The following is a 25,568-nucleotide window of genomic DNA, read 5'->3' on the forward strand; positions in this document are numbered from 1 at the left end:
GGGACAGCTGAGGGGGAGGGGGCGCCCTGGGGACCCAGAGGGAGGGGAGGGAACAGGGGAGGGGAGGGGAGGGGAATAGGGTTGGGCAGGAGGGGAACTGGGGGGGGAGGGAAGAGGGGAGGGGAATAGGACCGGGCAGGGCCGGGGAGGAGGGACGAGGGGAGGGGAATTGGACCGGGCAGGGCCGGGCAGGGCTCTCGCTCCCAGTCTCTCCGTGGGACTGGGGCGAGTCTGCACAGGGAGCCGCCCGGCTGGGATTGGAGCCGTGAGCGGCTGGGGAGCTGGGCCGAGCCAGCGCTGGGGATGGCGAAAAGCCGTCCGGGTGCACGGGGTCCCTCCAGGGTCACGCTCCTGCTCCTGCTGGCCCTGCTGCGCGGCCCGCCCCGGGCGCGGGCAGGTAACGGTGGGTACGGGGGTCCCAGGGCAGCGGGGCTCAGGGGGGGGTCCCAGGGCAGTGGGCTCGGGAGGGGAGGGTCCCAGGGCAGCAGGGCTCAGGAGGGGGGGTCCCAGGGCAGGGGGGTTCAGGGGGGGTCCCAGGGCAGCGGGGCTCGGGGGGGGGTCCCAGGGCAGCGGGGCTCAGGAGGGGAGGGTCCCAGGGCAGCGGGGCTCAGGAGGCGGGGTCCCAGGGCAGCGGGGCTCGGGGGGGGGTCCCAGGGCAGCGGGGCTCGGGGGGGTCCCAGGGCAGTGGGCTCAGGAGGGGAGGATCCCAGGGCAGGGGGGTTCGGGGGGGGTCCCAGGGCAGCGGGGCTCGGGGGCCAGGCCAGCCAGCGTCACCAGGAGAGGGGGTGCAGGGTGCCCCAGCTGGGAGCGCGGCAGGCAGGCCACCAAGGGGGCAGAGCCGCACCCACCGGGCCTGGGAGGGAGCTCTGAGATGGGGGGTGCTGGACAGGCTGGGAGGGGGCTGGGGGTTCTCCCCACACACGCCTGCACCCCCCACAGCTGTCTATAGTGACACACACATTTATCCCCTCCGTGCACACATTTACACAAGCTGATGTTGTCTCCCACCCACACGCTGTGCAACCCCCCCCACCCCGGCTGCACGTTCTGTCGGCCCCCGGCCGCTGAAAAGCAGGAGGCAAAACACGCCCGCCTGGGCCAGTCGCACACTGTGACATAGACACAGCCCAGCAGGGCCCCCCATCCCCTGCCCCATTGCGGGGCTGCCCCAGCCGCCGGGGGGCAATTCTGGCTGAGGCTTCGCCCGGGAGACTCAGGTCAAAATGTGCTTTGATTGAAAACAATTAGGGGGAGTGCGCAATGGGTGGGCGTGTGGTGGGGAGAGATCGGGGCAGGCCCAGCCCCCACTCTCCCCCCAAGCCAGCTCCCCACTCCCATCCCTGTGCCCCCAGGCCCCTACCCAGCCCTCAGCTCTCCCCGAACCAGCTCCCCCCATCCCTGTGCCCCCAGGCCCCTACCCAGACCCCAGCTCTGCCCAAACCAGCTCCCCCATCCCTGTGCCCCCAGACCCCTACCCAGTCCTCAGCTCTCCCCGAACCAGCTCCCCCCATCCCTTTGCCCCCAGGCCCCTACCCAGACCCCAGCTCTGCCCAAACCAGCTCCCCCATCCCTGTGCCCCCAGACCCCTACCCAGTCCTCAGCTCTCCCCGAACCAGCTCCCCCATCCCTTTGCCCCCAGGCCCCTACCCAGCCCTCAGCTCTCCCCGAACCAGCTCCCCCCATCCCTTTGCCCCCAGGCCCCACCCAGTCCTCAGCTCTCCCCGAACCAGCTCCCCCCATCCCTGTGCCCCCAGACCCCTACCCAGACCCCAGCTTTCCCCGAACCAGCTCCCCCCATCCCTTTGCCCCCAGGCCCCTACCCAGACCCCAGCTCTGCCCAAACCAGCTCCCCCATCCCTGTGCCCCCAGGCCCCTACCCAGTCCTCAGCTCTCCCCGAACCAGCTCCCCCCATCCCTTTGCCCCCAGGCCCCACCCAGACCCCAGCTCTGCCCAAACCAGCTCCCCCATCACTGTGCCCTCAGACCCCTACCCAGACCCCAGCTCTCCCAGAGCCAGACCCCTAAGCCCCAGCTCGCCCCAGTCAAGCACCTAAGGGCAGCGGGAGTGTCATGGCCCCAGCTCCTCTGTCTCCCCCAGCAGAACCAGACGCCCCAGGGGTCCAGCCCCCAGGGCTCTGCCCCCTCTCCTCCTGCCCCCACACCATGTCCCTGGGCTACCTCCCAGGCTCCGGTGGGCAGCAGCAACCGGGCTGAGCGAGAGGTATGGGCTGGGGGGCCCTGCTGGGCTGGACTCTGCCCTCCCCCCTGGGCTCAAGGTGCTGGGGGGCTGCGGGAGGGGCCCTGCTGGAGGCGTGGCCCCGTGCTGGAGCCACAGAAGCCCTAGAGATGGGCCAAGGCCCATTTACCCACTGCCCCATGGCTCGGGGAGGGGATGAGGGTTGGAGCGGGGCGGGGAGGAGGCCTGGGAGCCAGGACTCCTGGGTCCTCCCCCTGGCCCTGGGGGGAGTGGGGCCTAGCCTGCCGGGCCACGTTCAGCACCATGGACAGAGCACCAAGGAGGGCTCCACCCCCCACACCTGGGGCAGGGAGTGGCCCCAAGTTGTTGGGGGGCAGCCTGGCTGGCAGGGACAGGCCCTTGTTGGGGGCCTTAGCAGTATCTGGCAGGGAGCGTGACCAGCCTGGGCATGGGGCCAGCCAGTGCCTCTGGCCTCGGCCCATTGGCACTGCCCGGCAAGGGGGGCTCCTGGCAGGGCGGGCGGGAACTTCTCCGCCCCAGATTCTCTCACTGGCACCCCCAGCTGGAGGGAATGGGGGGGCCTGACAGGTGCCACGATGAGTCTGGGTGAGTCAGCTGGCACCTGGGGGTTGGCTGGGCCCCACGGCAGAGACAGCTGGAGCCAGCCCCCCATGGCAGCCCCCAGCAGCAGGGGGAGCTGAGCTGGGATGGCCCGTGGCCGGCAGGGTCGCCCCACAGGTGGCTTGGGCACCCCCCCCGGTCCGTCCGCCCACCCCCAGGGACAAGGCTCGATTTCTGGCCTGGGGGCGGGGGTGCGAGACACACGGGGCCAGGCCGGGAACCCCCCAGATGGTGCTGTGTCCCGGCCGTGCAGATCTGTACCACATTGCCTGGGGGGTCCAGCTCTCTGGCAAGCGGGGCCCTGCCGCACCTGCAGACCGAGGCCGGTGCTGCCCCGGGGCCGCGGCTGGGGAATGCGGAGGGGTCGGAGTCCCAGTGCCCCCACCCCAGCTGGGCCAGGCCCCCTGTGAGCCGGAGAACTGATCCCACCGGGCCGTGGGGTGGGAGGGGCCGGGGCTGGCAGGGCAGGAGCGGGAGCCTCCGGCTGGGCATGGGGGGGTCTGAGTTGGCTGCATCCTGCCAGGGTCCCTGGACGCTCCGTGCTGGGGCCTGGGCCAGGGACCCCTGCGGCTCCTGGGGTGCAGAGCCGGGGGCTGAGGCCAAGCGGGAGCCGCCAGGGTCACCTGCAGCTGCTACTGGGTTCTGCCCCCACCATTGCACCCGGGCTGCTGGTGCTGGCGGGTGGGCGGGCTGGAGAGCAGGGCTGGGATTGGGGTCGAAGGAGGCGAGGCCTGGGCTCTGTGCAGCCCGAGGGCTGGAGAGGGACAGGGCCGGACCCACGGCCAGAGACCACCCACAGCGCAGCCTCCAAGGCCGAGCGACCAGCCCTGCTCCCTCCCAGGGCCTGCACATACCCCGAGTTGCCTCCTGGCCAGGGCTCCCCCCCAGCTCTGCCGGTGCCCCCCAGTCCTGACCTGCAACCCCTGCTAGCCCAGCCCTGTGCCTGTCCCTGGCTTGGGGGGGTCTCTGCCCCCCCCAGATCTGTTGTCCCGGATGGTGGGGGCTGTGGCTGGGTGGGGGCCTGGGTGTAGGCCATGATCTCATTGCTGGGAGTGGGGTCCCTGCCCCAAGAGTCGAGCAGGGGATGCAGGGAGGCTCACAGGGCACCAGGAGGTGACAGCTGAGGGGCAGCCCCTTACCCCACCGGCTTGCTGTAGCCCGTGATCCGAGCCGGGGGGGGGGCACGCAGCCCCCCCTTGCTGGGGCCTGGAGACCGAGGGCAGCTCCTCTGGGAGCTCCCGGCAGGAAATGGGAACCGAGCGCCGGGGTCAACAGAGCCTGGGAGACGGAGCCGCCCGGGCCCGGTTCTCAGCCGGGCCCCGTGGGCTGGGCTGAGCCTCCAGAGTGGGCGGACGTGGGGCGCTGGTTCCCCTCGCTCACAGCCAGCAGGGCACAGAGCCACCCCGGCCCCATTCGGTGGGTCTGACCCACGAGCCAGGCGTCCCAGCCCCATCTGTCTGGCCGGCCGGCTCTGCCCCAGGCTGGTTCCTTAGCAGAAGACCTGGCCCACCCCCCTGCCCCCCCCGGCCCCTGCAGCAGGCACCCCTCCCCCAGCGGGTCCAGACAGGCCCCTCCACCAGGCGAGTGGGGAGGGGTGGGGCTGCCCCAGGGCAGAGGGGGCCACTCTCTCTCTCTCTGATGCAAATCCGACCCCCCCATTACAGTGTCTCCCCCCCCCGCTCTGAGATTAACCCCTGAGGTGCCAGGTCTGCGGGTGGATGCTTGGGGGGCTGGCCATGATCTCATTGCTGGGAGTGGGGTCCCCGTCCCTGCCCCAAGAGTCTGTGGGAAATGGGAGGGAGGGTGGCTGCTCTCACCCAGCCCCTCTGCTCCGACCTGCGGGGGGAGTGGGACTGGGAAGGGGGCAGGGAGGGCGTCCCCAGGTGCCACTTGCCCCCTCACTGCCCCACTCTGCCTCAGAGCAGCCATGGCCCCCCGGGAAATGGGGGCAGCGCAGCTCCATGCCCCATGGGGAGACAAGCCCCAGCGGTGCCTTCCAGGTGGGGGCGGAGGAATGAGGGGAAGGAATCATGGCCATAGGGTGGGGACGGGGTGTCGGGGCCATACAGCTGCCTGGCTCCGGGCAGGTTCCGCCTTGGCAGCACCCCCAGGATGGGGGAAACTGAGGCACTGGGTGGGGGGACTCACCCCAGGCTGGGTGAGCAAGGCATTCTGGGAGCTGATTGTGCAGGGCCTGACGTGAGTCCAGACTGAGACTGGCTGACTGTCTGGGGGTGACCCCAGTGTGGGGGGGTGACCCTGGTGTGGAGGGGGGGTGACCCCGGTGTGGGGGGGTGACCCGGGGGCGACCCTGGTGCCGGGGGGGGGAGCCCAGGGGCGGGGGGGACCCTGGACTGTGACCCTGCCTCCCCCTTGCTCCATAGCCGAGACGGTGGATGTGTTGCGGGCACTGGGGGTGCGGGTTGGCAGGGACGGCATCTCCATCGCGGCCGGGATCTGCCCCCAGCGGCGCGGGGCCGAGGAGAGCGACTTCGCCTTCCGCCTGGAGAACAGCACCCAGCTCAGCGCCCCCACCCGCCAGCTCTTCCCAGGTAGGGGCGCCGGGGTGGGGCAGAGGGGCGCCGGCTGTGGGCACAGGGGCTATGGGGCAGGGCTGAGGGGCGCCGGCTGTGGGCACAGGGGCTATGGGGCAGGGCTGAGGGGCGCCGGCTGTGGGCACAGGGGCTATGGGGCGGGGCTGAGGGGCGCCGGCTGTGGGCACAGGGGCTATGGGGCGGGGCTGAGGGGCGCCGGCTGTGGGCACAGGGGCACAGGGGCGGGGCTGAGGGGCGCCGGCTGTGGGCACAGGGGCTATGGGGCGGGGCTGAGGGGCGCTGGCTGTGGGCACAGGGGCTATGGAGCGGGGCTGAGGGGCGCTGGCTGTGGGCACAGGGGCTATGGGGCGGGGCTGAGGGGCGCTGGCTGTGGGCACAGGGGCTGCAGGGTGGGGCAGAGGGGCGCTGGCTGTGGGCACAGGGGCTATGGGGCGGGTCTGAGGGGCGTTGGCTGTGGGCACAGGGGCTATGGGGCGGGGCTGAGGGGCGCTGGCTGTGGGCACAGGGGTTGCAGCGTGGGGCTGTGGGGTGGGGTTGTGGGCACAGGGGCTGTGGGGCGGGGCTGAGGGGCGCTGGCTGCCAGCACAGGGGCTGAGGGGCACTGGCTATGGGACTGTTCTGTGGGGCGGATACGGGCCCGGGTGTGCTGGGTGTGGGGAGGCTCCGGGCAGGGAGGCTCTGGGTCCAGGGGCGCTGTGGGCACAGGGCCGGGGCTCAGCCCCACACCTGGTCTCCCAGATGGCCCCTTCCCTGAGGATTTCTCCATCCTGGCGACGCTGCGGGCCCGGCGGGGCAGCCAGGCCTTCCTGCTGTCGCTGTACGACGAGCGCGGGGTGCAGCAGCTGGGTGTGGAGATCGGCCGCTCGCCCGTCTTCCTGTACGAGGACCAGACCGGGCAGCCGGCGCCCGAGCAATACCCGCTCTTCAGCAGGGTCAGCCTGGCCGATGGCAAGTGAGTGCCGGGACCGGGGCTGCCCTGTGCGACTCAGGGTAGAGCCGGGGAGAGAACCCAGGCGTCCGGGCTCCCGGCCCCCCCCTGCACTCTAACCACAGGGCCCCACTCCCCTCCCGGAGCTGGGGAGGGAACCCAGGCGTCCGGGCTCCCGGCTCCCCCCCCTGCACTCTAACCACAGGGCCCCACTCCCCTCCCGGAGCTGGGGAGAGAACCCAGGCGTCCTGGCTCCCGGCCCCCCCCTGCACTCTAACCACAGGGCCCCACTCCCCTCCCGGAGCCGGGGAGGGAACCCAGGCGTCCGGGCTCCCAGACCCCCCCTGCACTCTAACCACAGGGCCCCACTCCCCTCCTGGAGCCGGGGAGGGAACCCAGGCGTCCGGGCTCCCCGCCTCCCCTGCACTCTAACCACAGGGCCCCACTCCCCTCCCGGAGCCGGGGAGGGAACCCAGGCGTCCGGGCTCCCGGCCCCCCCCTACACTCTAACCACAGGGCCCCACTCCCCTCCCGGAGCTGGGGAGGGAACCCAGGCGTCCGGGCTCCCGGCCCCCCCTGCACTCTAACCACAGGGCCCCACTCCTCTCCCGGAGCCGGGGAGGGAACCCAGGTGTCCGGGCTCCCCGCCCCTCTGCACTCTAACCACAGGGCCCCACTCCCCTCCCGGAGCCGGGGAGGGAACCCAGGCGTCCGGGCTCCCGGCCCGGCCCGTGACGCTCAGCCCCCGCAGGTGGCACCGCGTGGCACTGCGCGTGGAGGGGGCCAGCGTGGCCCTGCTCGTGGACTGCGAGGCGCCCGTGACGCTGCCCCTGGAGCGTGGCCCGCGGCCCGTCGTCAGCACCGCAGGCGTCACCCTGCTGGGGGCCCGGCTGCTGGACAAGGAGGTTTTCCAGGTGGGGCTGCACCGGGGGGGCCGCGCTGGGGGGTGCGCGGCTCCTGGGGGGGCTGGGGGCTTTGCGCAGCCTGGCAGCTCCCAGCCAGGTCGGGGGCGAGTCAGGGGCAGGCTGGGGGGGGCGGTGGGGAGCCCCTGCCCTGCGTACCGGCCCTTTGTCCTGGTGCCGGGGGGCTGCGTGTTGTGGGTCAGGCTGGGCCTGCTGTGGTGGGAGCCTGGCACCCCCCTTGCTATGCCAGGTCCTGGCACCCTGCTCAGGGACACCCCCCCGGCTGTGTCTGCAGTCTGCCCCCATGGGGGGGGTTGGACAGGGGCAGGGCCCAGTTTGCCATTCTCCCCAGTGTGGGGGGGTGGGGGGGCTTATCCAGGCCCTCCTGTGCGGGGGCAGGGCCTTGGAGCTGGGTGGGGCTGCACCCCGAGGAGCCGGGAGCTGCGGCAGCAGGGCCGAGAGCTGCCCCCAGGCCCTGCCACCCCCCACATTCCTGCCGGCTGCAGCTGCCAGCAGCAAATGTCAGGGGCCACGGAGAAGGCCCCCATTGATGCCGGGGAGCCGGGCTGGGGGCGGCTGGGAACAAGGCCGGGCTTGTCCTGGAGTCGGGCCCCTGAGGGCTCCCCAGGGCAGGGCTGGAGAGGGGCTGGACCAGGCCACAGCTCACGGCTCTGCCCCGGGGGCCACCCGCAGCCCTGCACCCCCCCAGGGCCCCCAGCACTGCCCCCAAGGGGCTGGCCCGGGGAGAGGCTGGGGGAGACAAAGGCAGGGCCTGGACCTGGGTGGGGCCCCTCTTTTCTGGCAGCTGCAGCTGGACAGAGGGGCTGGGGAGCCGGGAGACCTGGGCTGACCCCGGCGGTCCCCCTCTGTCTAGTGCCAGATGCCCCGTGCTGGCCGGTGCGCGCTGGCTGCTGGCTGCGCCCGGCGGGTGAAGCCGATCTCCCTGGGAACGTGGGGGCGGCCGGGCTGGGAGGAATGTTCCCAGGGCACCCCCCATCCGCCTGCTGGGGGGGCCGGGCCCATCTGGTCCCATTTCCCACGCCCCCACCAGGAATGTGCGCGCAGCTCCCCGGTCCCGGCGGGGCTGCCCCAGGGCTGCGCCCAAGCCCCACAGGTGACCGGCGGCTCCATGGGGGAGCTGAGCGGTGGAAGCTGGGAGGGGTTGGGGGGCTGCCCCCAGCCAGTGCGTCCCAGCGGGTCAGACAGGTCCCCGCAGGGCTGTATGTGTGAGGGGTGCGTCTCTCCCCAGGGCTGTGGGGCCCATGGCCAGGAGCGAAGGGGTTGCGGGGGGAGGGGGCGGGAGCGGGGGTCCCATTTGGCTTTGGGGTATCTGGGTACTTGGGGGTCTGAGGGGGCGTCGGCGGTGGTTACAGGCACCTGTGCAGTTCTCCTCACAGATCCCCGCTTGGCAGGCCGTGCCCATCCCCCTGGCGTCCTGTCTTCCCCGGTCCCCAGCAGTCCCCCCCCCCCAACGAGGCTCTAACGAGCCGACAGCGAGGCCCTGAGGGATGCGGCTCTTGGCTTGTGCTGATGCCAGCAGCGCCCAGGCCCCGCGCCAGCCCCCTCACGCTGCGCGTTCGGAAACACCTGCCCGCTCCCCCCGCCCCGCCTGGGCCGGATCCCAGCCAGCTTCTCGCAGCTGCGGCCGCTGGCCCGGGCCCAGGAGGGGCCGGTGAGCTGGGCTGGGGGGGGGCAGGCCTCGGACATGGGTGCCAGCTGGAGGGGGGCAGGGGCCAGGCCCACGGAGCGCGCACAAGTGGCCATGCCTGGTGCACGTGGGGCCCCCCCAGCGGGCTCACCCCACAATGCCTCAGCCCCCACTCAGCCCATTTCGCCTCCCCCCGCCAGGGCGACATCCAGCAGCTGCTAATCTCCCCGGACCCACAGGCAGCCCTGCACTACTGCGAGACCTACATGCCCGGGTGCGACATGCCGCTGCCCTACGCCCTGCAGGGCCTGGACCCCGAGGAGGTAGGTGCCCCCCGCCTTCCCCGCCCCGCTGAGCTGCTCGGCCCGGCTCCAGGAGGCCAGGTGCGCCCGCGGGTGCCAGGATATGCCCAGCTGGGCTTGGCACGGCCGGAGCCTGCGTCAGCGGCTGGGGGGTCTCGATCCGGGCTCGGGATGAGTCACGGCCGGAGCCTGGGAACGCGCCCCTGGGGCAGCCGACCCCACCCTGACAGAGCAGCCCTGCGTGTTTTGGGCAGCAGGGTCCTTCACCCCACGCGGCTCGCGCCGCCGTGAGACGAGTCCTGTGCTGCCCGCTGCCCGGCTCGGCGTGGGAGCCCCCTGCCCGCAGCGCTCCCAAGCCGGGGAGGGGCCGGCCCTGCTGTGACGGCCTGACCAGGCCCCACGGCCGGCCCCCGCGAGCGCTCGGGTGTAGCCGGACGGGAACGGACGGTGCCAGAGCCTGGGAGCCCCCAGACGCCCGGGCCTCCCCCCCTGCCAGTGTGGGGGTTGCCCATGCCAGCCGGGGGGCTGTGTGCACCTGCAGGTCTCTCACGCCCCTCTCTGTCTCTCCCCCGTTCTCTGGTCGCCCCCGTCCTGCCCCGCGCAGAGCGGGCCGGAGCCCCCGGCTGCCCCCGCCCGGAGCAAGGGCAGGAAGGGCAAAGGGAAGGGCAAACGCAGGGGCAAGGGCAAGAAGAAGAGGAACAAGGAGCTGGCAGAGCAGCGGGACACCGCGCCCACCGTGGGGCCGGGCCAGGTAGAGAGAGCGACTAACCCGCCACGGCCTGAGCCTAGTCCTGCCGCTGGCTAACCCAGCTCTGCCCCCCGGGCCCCACACACGCCCCGGGCCCAGCGCAGCCCCGGGGAGACCCAGAGCCAGGCCGCGGGCTGGGGCGAGGGCGTGGGCGAGAGGAGAGAGCTCTGTGCGTCCGTCCATCCATCCATCCCTCCCGCCACCCCCCAACACTTTACCCACCTGCCCCCTGCCCCCCCGCTCCATCTCCCCCTCTGGCCCAGGCCCCTCTCGCTAGGCGCTGCAGACACCTCCAGCCCCAGACCCTGCTCGGGTACGATTCAGCCTCTGTGCCCCCTGGACCTGCACTCGGGCCGTGAGCCCCTGGCCAAGCCCTGGGCAGGGGGAGACTCAGCCAGGGGGTAACGTGGGGAGTCTGGGTAGCCAGGGGTCCTGGGACAGACCCACCCCTGCTCCCCCCTCCGTCTCCGGCTTGCTCCTGGCTTCCCTAAAGACTGGCTGGGGATAGAGCCAGCCGGGCAGCCCAGCTCCCAGGCTGGGGGCGTGGGGCAGGGGAGCCGGGCGCTGGGGTGGAGAGCTGGGGGGCGGGGGCCGGGGGGCACTTTCTCCACACGCCTCGGACCCTTCTGGGCAGAGTAATGTCTGAGCTGCGCCCCCGGGAATGGGAGGGCTGAGGGCTGGGACAGGGAACGAGCCCCCCTCCCCGGGCTGGGGCCAAGGCTGCAGCTGGCAGATGTGGGTCGGGGCAGGAGCGGAGCCATGAGTCACGCCTGGCGGGGAGGGCGCGGGGGGTTCCCTCCCTGGCTCTGGGAGCCGTTGGCTGTTGCAGCCCCAGGTTGGATCCTGCACCTGGCACCAAGCCCCCGCGGCACCTGGGAGGGTACAATGCTCCCCACAGCAGGAGGTGCCCCTGCCCCCCCAACTACCCCCTTGGCTGCCCCCCAGCTACCTCCCCTTGCCGCCCCCCTGCCAGTCCCTCTTGCCTGGTGGGCCATGCCCAGGGTGGGGCCGTCCTGGCCACTGTCTTTTCTCCTCTAATGCCCTGTTTTCTCTCCACTGCCCTTTGAGGAGGCCCTGACCCAAGCAGCTCCTACCCTGGAGGCGACCCCATCTGGGGAGGAGCACGTCACCCCACTGCCCGGGACCACCCCTGCCAGCACCGTGACCATCAGCCCGAACCTGCCTGAGGCCTACGAGGTACCGTGGCTGGGGAGGGGGCTGGAGGGATGCAGTGGGGCACACAGCTCTCACCCCTGGCAAACGCCAGTGACCCCGGCTTCCCCCCCTCGCCTGCAGGATCTGGGAGAGGAGCACGGGATCGGGGCGGATGGTGACCCCGGGGCCAACAGCACCGAGCCCCCTGACTACGCCCTGAGGGAGTATGAGGAGTACGACGACGGGGAGCCCCTGGGCCACGACGCCAGCCTGGAGCGCTACGGCCCTGCCGAGCGACGGGAAGCCCTGGGCCAGGCTGCCCGGGTACGAACGGGATGGGGCGCTGGCGGCAATGGGGGGACGGGAGGCCAGGGGGGGACAGGGTGCTAGTGTAGACAGGGTGCTGGGGTGTGGGTGGGAATCGGAGGAAGGGGCACGGGTGGGAATCGGGGGACGGGGTGCCAGGGGGGACTAGGCGCTGGGGGGACAAAGCGCCGGGGAAGGTGGAGTGTCGGCCATCTGGGCTTCTCCTTGGGGCCTCCCGTAACCAGCCGCTAGCCTAGAGCTAGGCCTGCGGGAGGCAGGGGGGTGGCGCCCTCCCCCTGTGGGGCAGGCTTGGGAAGCCGGGCAGTGAGGGGGGGTTGCAGTGGCTGGGCGTGGGGGGCTGGGGCTGTTTGCCACCTGTGTCACCCTGACCCATGCGTCCCTTGCAGGAAGCCAGCCGGAAGGGGGAGAAGGGGGAGCCGGCCACCTTCGAGCCCGTGAGTACCAGTGCAGCCCAGGGCAGAGCTGTCTTGGGGGGGCCCTCCCCAGGGTGCCTCGTCCTGCAGCAGAGCCAGCTGGGCCAGGGGTGGGGTGGGACTGGCCCCTGGCCAGGTCGGGCTGTGGGGGGGGCCCTGGCCAAGGGGAACCAGGCTGTGGGGGGCCCCCAATGGGCCCCGTCCGGCTGACCGGCCCTGGGGAGCGAGCGGCAGGGCGGGGGGCACTGGGCGGGGGCTCGCCCAGCTCCGGGGACCATGGGTTCAATCCTGCCAGGTGCTGGGGCTGCACGAGGGGCCGGATCCCCGGTCGGGGGGTCGGGACGCGCTGCCCTAACTGGTTCTTCTCCCCCTAGGGCCGGCGATTCGAAGGGCTGCCGGGAGCCCCGGGCCCAGCGGTAAGGACCCCACGCTGCGGGGAGTGGGGACCGGGGGGAGCAGGGCTGGCGGGCGGGGGACTAGGCGGGAGCGGGAGCGGGGGGGCTCGCTGGGTCTCTGCAGTGGCTGAGGTTCCTCTGTGTCTCTGGCAGGGCGAGATGGGCCCCCCAGGGCCGGTGGGGCCGGCGGGGCTGCCGGGCGACCCCGGCGAGCAGGTAAGCAGCCGCGGTGCCGGGGGAGGGGGCCCTGTCTGAGGCTGCAGGGGGGCAGGGGGGCTCAGGAATGGGCGGCATGCTCCCCGCCGCGGGGGCTGCGAGTCCCTGCCTGCACCGCCCGCTGATTGACGGGGGGCTCCTTCCCTCCCCCACAGGGCCCTGCGGGGCGGCCGGGGCTGCCGGGAGCCGACGGGGGCCGGGGGCCTCCGGGGACCATGATCATGCTGCCGGTAGGTGGGGGGGGGTCGCCGTGGGCTGCGCGGGGCAGGACGGGCCGGGAGGGTTGTGGGGTGCTGAGACTGGCTGGGGGGCTGGTGTCCATCGAGGGGGGCAGTCTGGTCCCCACTCTTCGGGTAGGGCTGGGGGGGCTGGTGCCCAGGTGGGGGGGAGCGGGCCATTCCCCGCTCTCTCTGGGGGGCTGGTGCGCAGGCGGGGGGCAGGGGGTTGGTGCCCCAGAGGGGGGCCCAGCCGCTCCCTGCCCTGGCTCTGACCCGGGCGCTGCCCATCCCCCCCCAGTTCCAGTTCGGCAGCGACTCGCCCAAGGGCCCCACCGTGTCCTTCCAGGAGGTGCAGGCGCAGGCTGTCCTGCAGCAGGCCAAGGTAAGGCCAGGCCTTGCGCCCGCGCCGGGATCCGCACCCAGGCCCCCGCCCGCTCGCCGGGGCCCGCCTCTCCCCCCGCCTCACCGGGCTCCTTCTCTTCCAGCTCTCCATGAAGGGACCCCCGGGCCCCATGGGCTTGACCGGCCGGCCGGGCCCCCTGGTGAGTGGTGGGGCTGGGGGGGCACCAGGGGAAGGGGGGGCAGCATCGGGTAGGGGCGTGTCGTGGGGTTTATTTCCGGGATGTAAAGTGACCCCCAAGGGCTGGGGGGGCCAGCCTGGGAGGCAGGAAATGGGACGTGGGGAGGAGGCAGCTCGGGAGGCAGGGAATGGGATGTGGGGGGCCAGCGGGGGGGCTGAGCCAGGACGTAGCCTTTCCCCTGCCAGTGACTCTGACCTTGGGACCATCACCTCCTCCCCCTGCCCACCGTTCCTCCCCCCCCACCCCGGCGCACTGTGGATTTTCTCCTTTGTTTTTTGTAGGGTCTCCCTGGGAATCCCGGCCTGAAAGGGGACTCGGGAGACATGGGGCCTCAGGTGAGCCGGGGGACCGCAGGGAGGCCAGGGGGCTCCCTGTGCCGTGGGGCAGGGGTGCTAAGCAGCGCATGGCCCCTGTGCCCAGCCGGCTGGGGGGACGGGGTTTGGGGCAGGTTTGGGTGGGGGGTGGTCAGTGCCGGGGCCGGCTGGGATGGGTGTGTGGAGCAGGCTGGGGACCAGTGTGGGGCCCAGTGGGGTGCAGAGTCTGGATGGGGGGAAGAGTGGGGCCCAGTGGGGGGGTTGGGGGGTGGGGCCTGATGGGGGGTGTAGGTGGCACAAGACTGGGGGGGGCCCAGCTGGGGTGTCCGGTGGAGCCGTCAGCCCTTCTTTCTCCCGCAGGGTCCGCGAGGGATGCAGGGCCCACCCGGCCCGCCGGGGAAAGGGGGCAAACGGGTGAGTGGGGGCACAGTCTGGGGGGTGCCCTGGGGGGCTGCCCCCCTCCCGCCTGGTCCGGGGCACCTGGCAATGCAGCACCCTCCCCTGGGGCAGTAAAACGACAGAGTTCCTGCCCCAACACCTCTGCTCCGTGCCCCTCACCCCCCGGCCCGCCCCGTGCGCCCCCGGCCCCCTCCTCAGTGACCCCGTCCCTGCCCCCGGCTCCTGCCTGTCGGCGACTCGCGGTGGGGCCCCGATCCCTGCCCTGGCCCAGCAAGGGCGGCCTGGCGGGTCCCCCACGGCCTGGTCACAGCTCGGAGCAGCGGGGCCGTGCTCTCGCGCTGGGGTCCCACCGAGACCCGGCCCCGGCCCTCTGGAGCAGGCTCTGCCCCGGCCACCCGGCTTCGCTTTGGCCCCTGGGGACCCCCGGATCCCGCCCAGCCCTCGGGCTCTGGGGGTAAACGTGTCGCCGACAAGGGAAGCCCACAGCCTTGCTCCCCCCCCGGCTCTGAACAAGCACCAGGCTCCTGGGGCCTCTGTTCTGCCAGCCCTCCCCTAAGGATGGGGCCCCGGGGGCCCGTCCCTTCCCTGGCACAGAGCCACGGCCCAGCTGGTTATTCACCAGGTCTGGTCGTGTCTGCATTGGGCCCTGGGACCCCGCTGGGAGCTTTGAACTGTCCCCAGGGGCCAGGTGACCTGCAGCCACGGTGCCACCCCGGGGGGCCGCGTCAGGGGCTGAGCCCCGCACTGGGGGTCCTCAGCCCCCCGGTCCCCCGAGAGCTCAGCCCAGCCGGTGCTTTGTTCCACAGGCTCTGGCAGCCCGGCCCCGAGGTGGCGTCAGTCCCTATCGACGTCCCAGACGCCCCCCCTGTGAGCCTCCCAACGCCCCACAGCCGGCCCCGAACCGGCCCCCTTTAGCCGGTCCAGCCTGCAGAGCGGGCCTCTCACACCCTTGACATGTTTTGCAGGGTCGCTCTGGGGCGGACGGTGCCCGGGGCCTCCCAGGGGACACCGGACCCAAGGTCTGTGGCTGGATTGAGGTCCCTGGCGGGGGGATGGGGGGGGGCTGGGAGTCAGGACTCCTGGGTTCTATCTCCAGCACCAGGAGGGGAGCAACTGGTGGGTTGTGGGGGGTGGGGCCAGGAGCCCTGGTTCTGTTCCCAGCCTTGCCACAAACCCCCTTGCTGTGTGGCTGGTGAGTCTCTTCCCCTCTGGCGCCTCAGTTTCCCCCGCTCTGACATAAAGAGGCAACTCTGTGGCCCCCGGGTCCTGCACGGCCTCATTTCCAAGGGCTTTGCAGCTGGAGCTCAGTCTGGCAGGGGACGATGGGGCGAGTGGATGATGTGGGGGGGGAAGGGGGGGAAGGGGGCAAGCGAGGAGATAAGGGGCTGGCTGAGGGACCGTGGCAGGGAGCGAAGCCCTCTGGGGTGGGGCAGGGGGTGTCTGTGGCCCCCTTCACACCCCGTGTGCTGGGCCTGCTCCCTGCCCCACTCCCAACTGGGCCTGCATGGCTAACGACCTCCCCCCCGCACCCGTAGGGCGACAGGGGCTTCGATGGGCTGCCGGGGCTGCCGGGTGAGAAGGGTCACAAGGTAAGTGTGAGCCCCCCGCCCGGCCCCACGGGGCAGCTGTGAACACAGGGCCCCGACCCCCCATTCCTGGCCCCATGGGGCAGCTGTGAGCGCCCCCCCGCCTGGCCCCACAGGCCTCACCTCTCACTCTCTCTCCCGCAGGGGGACGTGGGGAAGCCAGGGCCAGCGGGCCCCCCAGGAGAGAACGGAGCCAAGGTAAGGGCCCCAGGCGGGGAAGGGGGCACGGGCACTGCCAGACCCAGCACAGCCCCCCTCAGCTCTGCTCTCTCTCTCCTAGGGCTCGGGCGGCCCGGCAGGACCCAGGGGGCAGCCCGGGGAGCCCGTGAGTACCCCACACTGGCACTGGCGGGGGTGGGGGCAGGACTCCTGGGTTCGCTCCTTGGCTGTGGGAGGGGGTGGGCTCTGGCGGGGTTGAGCAGAGCGGGCTGGGAGCCAGGACTCCTGGGTTCTCTCCCAGCTCTGGGAGGGGGTGGGGGCTAGTGGTTAGAGCAGGGGAAGCTGGGAGCCAGGACTCCTGGGTTCCCTCTCTGGCTGTGGGAGGGGAGTAGGCTCTGGTGGGGTCAAGCAGGGGGTGGGGGGCTGGTATTCTCAGGCAGTCTAACGTCTCTTTCTTCGGCCATAGGGCGTGCGCGGCTTGGTCGGCTCCCGTGGCCTCCCCGGCCCCCCAGGACAGCCGGTACGAGTCCTGTCAATGTGTCCGTCCCCCCCCGTGTTTGTTGCCCCCCACTGATGCTCTCCCCTCTCCCCGCAGGGCGTGAGCGGCATGGATGGCGTGCCTGGGCCCAAGGGCAACGTGGTGAGAGCGGGCGGGGCCGACCCTAGAGGTGCCGGGGGCTGAGGGATGTTGGGGGGGCTCTGGGAGGTAGAAGGGGCTGGGGGGTGGTTGTGGGGGGCCCCCCCAGCTGGACTTGAAGCGCCTTGCCCTGGCAGCTGGGCAGGGTGGGGGTGGGGGTGGCCTGTGCCCACGTCTCACGGATGCTGCTCTCTCCCCAGGGGATCCAGGGGGAGCCGGGCCCCCCCGGGCAGCAGGGAACCCCGGGACCCCAGGTATGTCCGTCGCTCGCACGGGGGCCAAATGTGGGCCAATGGGGCGAGGCCGGATTGCTCCCCCTGACCCCTTCACTAATAGTGGGCGTGGTCGGCCAGTGCTTCCCACCCCCCCAGCCAGTCCCACTGGAGGTGTGGGCCAGAGATGGGGGCCTGGCCTGGTGGATGAGGCCGCAGGGGGGCTGGGGTCCAGGGTGGCGCGTGTGATGGGGGTGGGGTCAGGGGACGGGCTGGGGGATGGGACTGAGGCAGGGGTGTGGGCTTGGGGGGCGGGGATGCTGGGGGGGTAGGGGCCTGGGGTGTGGCGGGGGGATCCGGGGTGTGTGCAGGGGGGGCTGTACACCGTCCTTCTGTGACCCATCTCTGTTCTCTCCACTAGGGCCTGCCTGGCCCCCAGGGGCCCATCGGGATGCCGGGGGAGAAGGTGAGTGTGGGGAGGCCATGGGGCAGCTCTGGAGCATATGTGGGGCCTCCTGGGACCCCCACTGCAGGGTTGGGGGCATGGAGCGATGGCTCAGTGGGGTGCCCGTTGCAGGGCCGGTGTGGGAGGCCAGGGCTGCCGGGGCCCTGGGGGGCTGTGCCCCACGGCCAGGCCCCACGGCGGCTGCGAGTGGGGGCGGCAGGATCTGAGGTAGGCGCCCCCGTGACGTGTCCTTTCTCCGCGCAGGGCCCGCTGGGGAAGCGGGGCATGCAGGGCGTGGCCGGCGCTGACGGGCCCCCCGTAAGTACTGGGGACGCCAGGCTCCGGAGGGCAGGGGTCGGCGGAGGGGCTGGGGGCTCCGACACAGGCCTGGGCTTTGCCTGGCACATTCCCCCCACTCCCCAGGAACAAACACAGACAGACCACAGCATGTCCCCCCCACCCCCCCCCACCCTGGGCACACATGCATCCCCCCCACTGGTACGTGTCCCTCCCCGGGAACACCCCCCCCGGGGCAAACACACAGGCGGACTACAGCATCTGCCCCCTCCCGCGGCACATCCCCCCGGGCACACGCCCCCCAGCATCCCCCATCCCTCTGGGCACCCCCCATCCCCTCCTCTTCTATCCCCTGCAGCCAGTGAGCTGGATAGCGGCCGGGGTGGGGCTGCTGGGGGCCCCGGAGCCCAGCCTGGCGCTAACCTGCCCGTGTCTCTTGTGCTTCCTTGCAGGGTCACCCTGGCAGAGAGGGGCCGGCGGGGGAGAAAGGGCTCCAGGTACAGAGCCCCTGGGGCTGGGCTGCCCCCCATCAGGGGCACGTGGGGAGCAGGAAAAGCAGCCGCACGCCCCAGGGCCACAGCCCCATCCTTGGGGGGCAGGGCCCATGGAGCCCATGAGGGGGTCGTGCAGGGCGTGAGGGTTGTGGGGGGGTTGTACCGGAGGTGGGGCCTGTGGGGAGGGTTCGTGGGGGGGGGTGTCGTTTCCGTGGGGGGTGGGGCCCATGGGGAGCAGGGCTGGGGTGTCTGACGCTCTCTCTCCCTAGGGTCCAGCCGGCACCGTGGGACCCGTTGGCTACCCAGGCCCCCGCGGGGTCAAGGTGGGTCCTGCCCCCAGTGCTCAGCTGTGCCCCAGCGAAGGCCTCCCTTCCCCCACCCGGGGCCGTCAGCCAGGCCAGCCCCACGGCAGGGTCAGAGCCCAGACAGGAGCTGCCCCCTGCCATGCCAAAGCCTCCGCGTGTGACTCTGGCAACCCCACGGGGCCTCTCCCCACACGTGCCCAGGGCCTCCAGCCCGACGCCAGTGGGGGGCACGGGGGGCGCTGGCTGCCTCCAGAGTGTTTGGGGCCCAGAGTCCTGCTCTGACCCCCTCCCCCCGTGTCTCTGCAGGGGGCCTTCGGAGCCAGGGGCCTGAAGGGAAGCAAAGGGGAGAAGGTAAGGATGGGGGGGCGGTGGGGAACACACCAGCTGGGACCTGCCAGGTGACATGTCCCACTGCGGGAGTGGGGCCTGCAGGGAGGAGTCATGGGCTGGGGCCAGGCTAGCAGGGGCTGCGGGTCGGGAGTGAGGGGCACCGGCAGGGCTGGGCGGGCAGGGCTGGGCTAGCAGGGGGCTCCGGGTCGGGAGTGAGGGGCACCGGCAGGTTTGGGGGGGCCCAGGGCCGGGCTGGCAGGGGGCTGCGGATCAGGAGTGAGGGGCACCGGCAGGTCTGGGGGGGCCGAGGGCCGGGCTGGCAGGGGGCTGCGGGTCGGGAGCGAGGGGCACCGGCAGAGCTGGGGGGAGCCCAGGGCTGGGCTAGCAGGGGGCTGCGGGTCGGGAGTGAGGGGCACCGGCAGGGTTGGGGGGCAGGGCTGGGTTGGCAGGGGGCTGGGGGACCTTTGGGCATCCCCTATGTTGATCGTTCAGGGGGCTGAGCTCCCAGTTGACTACGAGAAGGGGACCCCCCCCCCGGGTTTCGGGGTTGGCCCCACCCGGCCTGACCCATGTCTCTGTCCAGGGAGAAGACGGATTCCCCGGCTTCAAGGGTGACATGGGCCACAAGGGTGACAGGGTGAGCGGGGCCCCTCCTGAGGGGGAACTGGGGGGGCTGACTGCACAAATCACCGTAAATTGTTGGACACTGCCTGTCGGCTGGGCCTGGCAGAGCTGGGCAATGGGGCAGGGACCCGGGAGAGGGGGTTGGGCTCTGGGTGTGGGGCGGGAGGAGGGAGGGGCAGGCGGGGCTGTGGCAGAAGGGGGAGGGGCGGGGATTGGGGGGGCAGGAGGGGGGCTCCGGGCCAGAAGGTGAAGGGGGTGGCACAGGGGCAGTCCCCCCCCTAACGCCGCGGTATCCCTGTGCCGGGGGGTGTCTCTCTCTCCGTTGCAGGGCAACGCAGGGCCGCTGGGGCCGCGGGGGGAGGACGGCCCCGAGGGGCTGAAGGGCCAGCTGGGCCCCGTGGGGGAGGCGGGCGCCTCCGGCCCGGCGGGGGAGAAGGTAAGTGCGTCCCCGTCCCCCGCCCCCGCGTCCGGCTGGGGGCCCTGCCGCCTCTCAGCTCCGCTCTCTCTCGCTGCAGGGCAAGCTGGGCGTGCCAGGCCTGCCGGGCTACCCTGGGCGCCAGGGCCCCAAGGTAAGTGGGGGGCAGGAGGCTGGGACCTGGGAGGGGGGTCCAGGCCCCCCGGCTTCGCCCCCCTAACCCGTGCTCTCTCCCACAGGGCTCTGCCGGCTTCCCGGGCCCCCTGGGGCTCGCAGGGGAGAAAGGAAAGCGGGTGAGTGAGCGGGGCCCCTGCCCCACGCGCCCCTGGCAGACGGGCAGCAGCAGTTGGGGACACTGAGGCCAGAGGCCCGAGGCCACGCTGGGAGCGGGCGGCAGGGCCAGGGGCGGAAGCCTGGAGCTCTGAGTCCCCGCCCCGTGGGCCCTACGCTCGGCCAGCCCCCCTGTCCCTCCCAGCCGGGCGCCCACGGCCTGGGTGTGTGCGTGCCCCCCTCGGGTCCGGGTCCCTCGCCGGCGGGCGCTGGGAGAGACGTGTCACGTGTGCCGTGTCCTGGCACCGTCACCCGCGTGTCAGCCGGGGCGTGTCACGGACCCACGGGTTGGAACAGCCTCCGGGAGGCTCCATCCCTGAGCCAAGCCCCCGGGTGGCCCGCTCCCTCTGTGGGAAACCCACGTCCCTTCGGCCCGAGCTCTGGGCCTGCAGCCCCCTGCGACCTCCGGGCAGCGCGGTCCAGGGACTGACGCCCCTCGCCCAGCGTGGCAGGACCACCCTGTGAGCCAGCAGCCCTGTGCCAGCCGCACCAGGGAAACTGAGGCACGCGCTGGCTTGATCTATATATTACAAGAGTCTCATAGGTGATCGCAGGGGGGCAGCCGGCCCTTCCGCATGTGCAGGGCCGGCATGCATGGGGCACGTGGCGTGTGATCCCGTGGGGCAGGGCAGCACCACGCACAGTATTTCGCCCACGCTACCGTTTTGTTCTCCCCTCGCAGGGCAAGGCTGGCCAGGCCGGGCAGGCAGGACAGCGTGGACCTCCGGTGAGCGGCCCCAGACACCCCTGGTCCCCCACAGTGCCTGGGGGGACAGGCCAAAGAGTCAGCTCTGTCCCCCAGTGACAGCCCCCATGTTCCCCAGCTACCAGCCCTGACTCCCCCCATACTCTAGTGACTGGCCCCGGCTGGGCCCCAGAGCCGCTCCCCGCCCCTCCAGTGACCAGCCCCAGCTGGGCCCCAGAGCCCCCCCCACAGTGACCGGCCCCAGCTGGGCCCCAGAGCCCCCCCCAGTGACCGGCCCCAGCTGGGCCCCAGAGCCCCCCCCAGTGACCGGCCCCAGCGGGGCCCCAGAGCCCCCCCCCCCAGTGACCGGCCCCAGCGGGGCCCCAGAGCCCCCCCCCAGTGACCGGCCCCAGCGGGGCCCCAGAGCCCCCCCACAGTGACCGGCCCCAGCGGGGCCCCAGAGCCCCCCCACAGTGACCGGCCCCAGCGGGGCCCCAGAGCTCCCCCCCAGTGACCGGCCCCAGCGGGGCCCCAGAGCCCCCCCCCCAGTGACCGGCCCCAGCGGGGCCCCAGAGCCCCCCCACAGTGACCGGCCCCAGTGGGGCCCCAGAGCCCCCCCCACAGTGACCGGCCCCAGCTGGGCCCCAGAGCACCCCCCGCAGTGACCGGCCCCAGCTGGGCCCCAGAGCCCCCCCCCCAGTGACCGGCCCCAGCGGGGCCCCAGAGCCCCCCCCAGCCAGTGCTGAGCAGGCCCCGGTGCCCCCCACCCGCCAGGTCCTGGTCTCGGGCAGCCCGCCCCGCCTTGCACCCGCTCATCCCGCTCTCCCTCTCTCTGCCCAGGGCCTGCCAGGGGAGCGAGGCCAGACGGGGCCGACGGGGAAGCCGGGACCGAAGGTAGCTCAGGGTCTGGCTGCACCGCACCAGCCCCACCCACTCCGTCCGTCCGTCCATCCATCTCCACCCTCCGGATATTAGCCAGACCACCCTTGCCCAATGCCCCCCCCACCGTGGGTACAGCACCCTGGCCCCACTCCATGGGGCGCTGGGGACCGAGCCCGTTCCCTGCCATCCCCCCATTGACCTCTGCCCCCCATACCCAGTGCCCTCCCTCTGCCCCGCGCCTCCACAGTACCCGGTGGCCCCCAGTGCCCCCCATCTTCCTCACCTGACATCCCTGCCAGGCATCCCGCCCCCTGGTCCGCCCCCCACACAGGCCCTGCCTCGCCCCCGTCCCCTCGACTCACCCCTACCCGGCACCCATCCCCGCTGCCCTGGCGCAGGGTCCCCGTCCCCGAGCGGGGGCTGGCCGCCCTCAGCCTGGTTCTCTGTCCCCAGGGCGACGCCAGCCATGACGGGGCCCCCGGAGCCGTGGGGGAGAAGGTGAGTCTGAGCAGGGACCCCACGGGCTGGCCAGTGTCTGTGGGCATGGGGGATCCCCCACCGACCCCCTGCCCTGGGGCAGGACAGCCACCCAGGGGGAGCAGGGCCTCTGTGGGGCTTGGGGGAAGGGGGGTACAGGGGTCCTGGGGGGCTAAGGGGAGGGGGAGGAGTACAGGGGTCCTGGAGGGCTGTGGGGGAGGGTGGGGGAGGGGAATTGAGGGGGGTCTGGGTGCTGTCCCCCTTGTGCTCACAGCTGTTCTCCTGCTCTCCCAGGGCCCCCAGGGGCCGCAGGGCCCCAACGGTTTCCGAGGCCCGAAGGGTCCACCTGTAAGTACAACTCCCCCCTTCCCACCGGTGCAGGGGGCTCAGCGCCCCTGGGGTGCCTGGGCTGGGATCCCCCTCCCCGCTGCTGGCTACGGGGGCCTCTTACAGAGGAATGAACCCTCCTGGGGGTCCCTCCTGCACGGCTGGGGTTCAGGGAGGGCCATTATGGGAGGAGCTGCGGAGCGAGTGGGGTGGCCCTGGGCGGGGGGATGGGGATCTGGCCTGTTGGTGCGTGGGGCAGCCTTGTGGGGCGGCCCTGGGGGGGGAATCTGGGCAGTTGGTGCGTGGGGCGGCCCTTGGGGGGAGGTGTGTGGGGCGGCCCTGGGGGGAATCCGGCCAGTTAGTGCATGGGGCTGCCCTGGGGGAGAGGTGTGTGGGGCAGCCCTGGGCGGGATCCGGCCGGTTGGTGCGTGGGGCAGCCCTTGGGGGATCCGGCCGGTTGGTGCATGGGGCAGCCCTGGGGGGAGGCGTGTGGGGTGGCCCTGGGGGGGAGGCGTCTGGGGCGGCCCTGGGGGGGTCCGGCCGGTTGGCGCTCGCAGCCCCTGACTCTGCGCCTTGGCAGGGCCCAGCCGGGAAGGACGGGTTGCCTGGACACCCAGGACAGCGCGGGGAGCCGGTGAGTGGCCCCCCCATACCCCTGTCGCTGCCCCAGTGAGGCCTAGCGGCTGGGGCTGCCCAACGCTCACCCCCCGTCTCTCCGCAGGGATACCATGGCAAGACCGGCCCCCCTGGCCCCACGGGAGTGGTGGGACCCCAGGTGAGTGAGCCCCACGTCCCCCGGCCCCATGCCTGCCCTGGCTCCGTGCCCTCGGGAGCCTGGGCCCATCTCCCTGTCAATGGCCTGTGATGGGTCCCCCCTTCCACTGGCTGCTGTGGGGGTGGGGCTGCCCCTTCTCTTGCAGGGCCCAGCAAGCCCCCCATTGGATCCAGACCACCCTGCCCCACTTCACTGGTGCCCCTTCTCTGCCCCTCAGGGTAACTCGGGCGAGACGGGCCCCATTGGAGAGCGGGGGCATCCGGGCTCCCCTGGCCCCCCTGGGGAGCAGGGGCTACCAGGGGCTGCCGGCCGGGAAGGGGCTAAGGTAAGTGCCATGCTGGGGACCGTGGATTCATGCATGGAGCGGGGGGGGGGGTGCTCACGTGCCCCCCAGTTCCTGCATGGGCAGCACTGCAAGCAGGCCTGACCAGGGGCTGGGAGCCCGGACACCTGGGTTCTCTGGGAGGGGAGTGGGTGGGTCCGATGCTCCGGAATGGCTATGTATGAAGCCAGCCAGGTCTGGGGTGGCGCGACTCCCCTCAGGGCACCTGTCACCAGGGCAAGGAGCCTCCAGCCAGGTCTGGGGTGGCGCGACTCCCCTCAGGGCACCTGTCACCAGGGCAAGGAGCCTCCTTCGCGACAGCCGTTCTGGTCTGACCTCGGCCCGGCCAGCAGCCTGTTCGCACCTCACACTTCCCCTTGGCCGGTGCAGCGGGACGGGACCCCTGGGGCAGCCAGAGGGCCCTGCCCCCCCACTCCGCAGTCAGCCGTGACTCTCAGCCAGTCGACGGGAACAGGATCAGTGACTTTTGGGGGGACCCCGGGCCAGATGCCTCCGAGACTGCTCAGCTTCCAGCAACCCGACCCCCTGACACACCTGTTGTTCCTCCTCCTGGTCTTTGTCTCTCTTCCCCGGGGCAAAGTGTCGTCTGGTCGCATTCCCCTTCCTGGGTCTCAGGTTACGAAGGGCACCATCCATCGCACATGTGCTGGCAGCTGGAGCCGCCCCCAAGGGTCTCAGCAAAAGTCAAACACCCAATTCCCACCACCTAGGCGTTGGTGCAATACACAGGGAAACTGAGGCACCCAGTATTCATGCAAAACAGTAAGACTCACATGGTCTTGTGCACAACACAATAAGGAGGAAAAATCCACTTTGTCACAGTGTGGTCTAGTGGTTAGAGGCAGTGGGGTGGGGAGCCTGGACTCCTGGGTCCTACCCTTAGCTCTGCCCAGGCTGGCTCCATGCCTGGGGCAGAGATTAATAAGGTTTAAGGCCAGGAGGACCCACTGTGATCATCCCATCCAGCCTGCTGCTAGGACAGCCCCCAATTAGGGCCTGTTCGCGCTAGAGAAGGTCTCAGAACCCCCAACCCTTCTCGATGCAGAGGGGCCGTGTGATGAAGTGGGGTTTTATTCATCTTGGGGACCCCTCAACAAGGCAACTCATACTGGTGGTGGATTTCGCTCCCTGCTGTCCCGGGGGTGGCCCCTTGGGGCCCCCGTTTTCAGCAGGATGGGTGTGGTGCAGCAGGGAGCGGGGCGGATTGACCTGCGGATGTCGCAAGGGAGTTTTACTGGGACTGTCGGCACTGGGATGGGATAGCGGGGGGGTTTCACTGGAGGGACGATACCTGAGCCTGTCACCTGAGCCAGGAGGGGGCTGGGGCCGGGTGACACCTTCTGCCCGGGGAAGCTGGACAAAGGCTGGAGGAGGGGCTGGGGGAGGCTGGGGGAGTCGGCTGGACGGGGTTTGGAGCTGGCTGGGGAAATGGAGGGAGGCTCAGATGGGGGCTCTGGCCTCCCTGCCCCCCAAGACGGACCTGACTAAGGGGTCCTGTTCTCTGCACCCACAAGCTCTGTGTTAGACCATGTTCCTGTTGTCTAATAAACCTTCTGTTTTACTGGCTGGCTGAGAGTCCCGTCTGACTGCGGAGTTGGGGGGCAGGACCCTCTGGCCCCCCCAAGACCCCACCTGGGCGGACTCGCTGTGGGAAGCGCACGGAGGGGCAGAGGAGGCTGAATGCTCCGAGGTCAGACCCAGGAAGGTGAAGCCGGGTGAGCTGCGTCCCCTGCAGACAGGCTGCTCCCCGAGAGGAGACTTCCCCAGAGTCCTGCCTGGCTTCGCAGAGAGCAGGTCCAGAGCATCGCCCGGGGACTCCACGACAGTGGGGTTCCCCGAGGAGGTCCTTACAGACCAGAGCTCCAATTTCATGTCAACTCTGCTCCGGTGCTTGTGGGAGAAGTGTGGGGTCCAGCACACACCAAGTTGTCACGGAGTCCCCGGGCGATGCTCTGGAGCTGCTCCCTACGAAGCCAGGCAGGACTCTGGGGAAGTCTCCTCTCGGGGAGCAGCCTGTCTGCAGGGGACGCAGCTCACCCGGCTTCACCTTCCTGGGTCTGACCTCGGAGCATTCAGCCTCCTCTGCCCCTCCGTGCGCTTCCCACAGTGAGTCCGCCCAGGTGGGGTCTTGGGGGGGCCAGAGGGTCCTGCCCCCCAACTCCGCAGTCAGACGGGACTCTCAGCCAGCCAGTAAAACAGAAGGTTTATTAGACGACAGGAACATGGTCTAACACAGAGCTTGTGGGTGCAGAGAACAGGACCCCTTAGTCAGGTCCGTCTTGGGGGGCAGGGAGGCCAGAGCCCCCATCTGAGCCTCCCTCCATTT

General features: G+C 71.6%; 1 protein-coding gene across 4 annotated transcripts in view; it reads left to right on the plus strand.

Annotated features, from left to right (window-relative positions):
• Positions 1-211: 211 nt before the first annotated feature.
• COL5A3 (collagen type V alpha 3 chain) overlaps positions 212-25,568 on the plus strand; it is a 51,154-nt gene continuing 25,797 nt past the window's right edge. The window contains exons 1-39 of one of the 4 annotated variants that reach the window (XM_084610546.1): positions 212-403; positions 5,203-5,370; positions 6,112-6,325; positions 7,053-7,215; positions 9,052-9,174; positions 9,758-9,904; positions 10,970-11,098; positions 11,198-11,380; positions 11,770-11,817; positions 12,171-12,212; positions 12,345-12,407; positions 12,563-12,637; positions 12,924-13,007; positions 13,111-13,167; positions 13,488-13,541; positions 13,881-13,934; positions 14,885-14,938; positions 15,455-15,508; positions 15,650-15,703; positions 15,786-15,830; positions 16,131-16,184; positions 16,260-16,304; positions 16,502-16,555; positions 16,935-16,979; positions 17,223-17,276; positions 17,708-17,752; positions 18,019-18,072; positions 18,361-18,405; positions 18,968-19,021; positions 19,337-19,444; positions 19,524-19,577; positions 19,663-19,716; positions 20,436-20,480; positions 21,279-21,332; positions 21,774-21,818; positions 22,092-22,145; positions 22,705-22,758; positions 22,846-22,899; positions 23,117-23,224. In XM_084610546.1, the coding sequence (XP_084466672.1) occupies positions 304-403; positions 5,203-5,370; positions 6,112-6,325; positions 7,053-7,215; positions 9,052-9,174; positions 9,758-9,904; positions 10,970-11,098; positions 11,198-11,380; positions 11,770-11,817; positions 12,171-12,212; positions 12,345-12,407; positions 12,563-12,637; positions 12,924-13,007; positions 13,111-13,167; positions 13,488-13,541; positions 13,881-13,934; positions 14,885-14,938; positions 15,455-15,508; positions 15,650-15,703; positions 15,786-15,830; positions 16,131-16,184; positions 16,260-16,304; positions 16,502-16,555; positions 16,935-16,979; positions 17,223-17,276; positions 17,708-17,752; positions 18,019-18,072; positions 18,361-18,405; positions 18,968-19,021; positions 19,337-19,444; positions 19,524-19,577; positions 19,663-19,716; positions 20,436-20,480; positions 21,279-21,332; positions 21,774-21,818; positions 22,092-22,145; positions 22,705-22,758; positions 22,846-22,899; positions 23,117-23,224 (2,991 nt within the window). In that variant the 5' untranslated portion in view covers positions 212-303. The remainder of the gene's footprint in view (positions 404-5,202; positions 5,371-6,111; positions 6,326-7,052; positions 7,216-9,051; positions 9,175-9,757; positions 9,905-10,969; positions 11,099-11,197; positions 11,381-11,769; positions 11,818-12,170; positions 12,213-12,344; positions 12,408-12,562; positions 12,638-12,923; positions 13,008-13,110; positions 13,168-13,487; positions 13,542-13,880; positions 13,935-14,884; positions 14,939-15,454; positions 15,509-15,649; positions 15,704-15,785; positions 15,831-16,130; positions 16,185-16,259; positions 16,305-16,501; positions 16,556-16,934; positions 16,980-17,222; positions 17,277-17,707; positions 17,753-18,018; positions 18,073-18,360; positions 18,406-18,967; positions 19,022-19,336; positions 19,445-19,523; positions 19,578-19,662; positions 19,717-20,435; positions 20,481-21,278; positions 21,333-21,773; positions 21,819-22,091; positions 22,146-22,704; positions 22,759-22,845; positions 22,900-23,116; positions 23,225-25,568) is intronic. The other 3 variants (XM_084610547.1, XM_084610548.1, XM_084610549.1) reach the window with 3 other exon arrangements.

The sequence above is a fragment of the Lepidochelys olivacea genome (assembly GCF_965140295.1).
Source record: "Lepidochelys olivacea isolate rLepOli2 genome assembly, chromosome: 20".
Lineage (NCBI taxonomy): Eukaryota > Metazoa > Chordata > Testudines > Cheloniidae > Lepidochelys > Lepidochelys olivacea.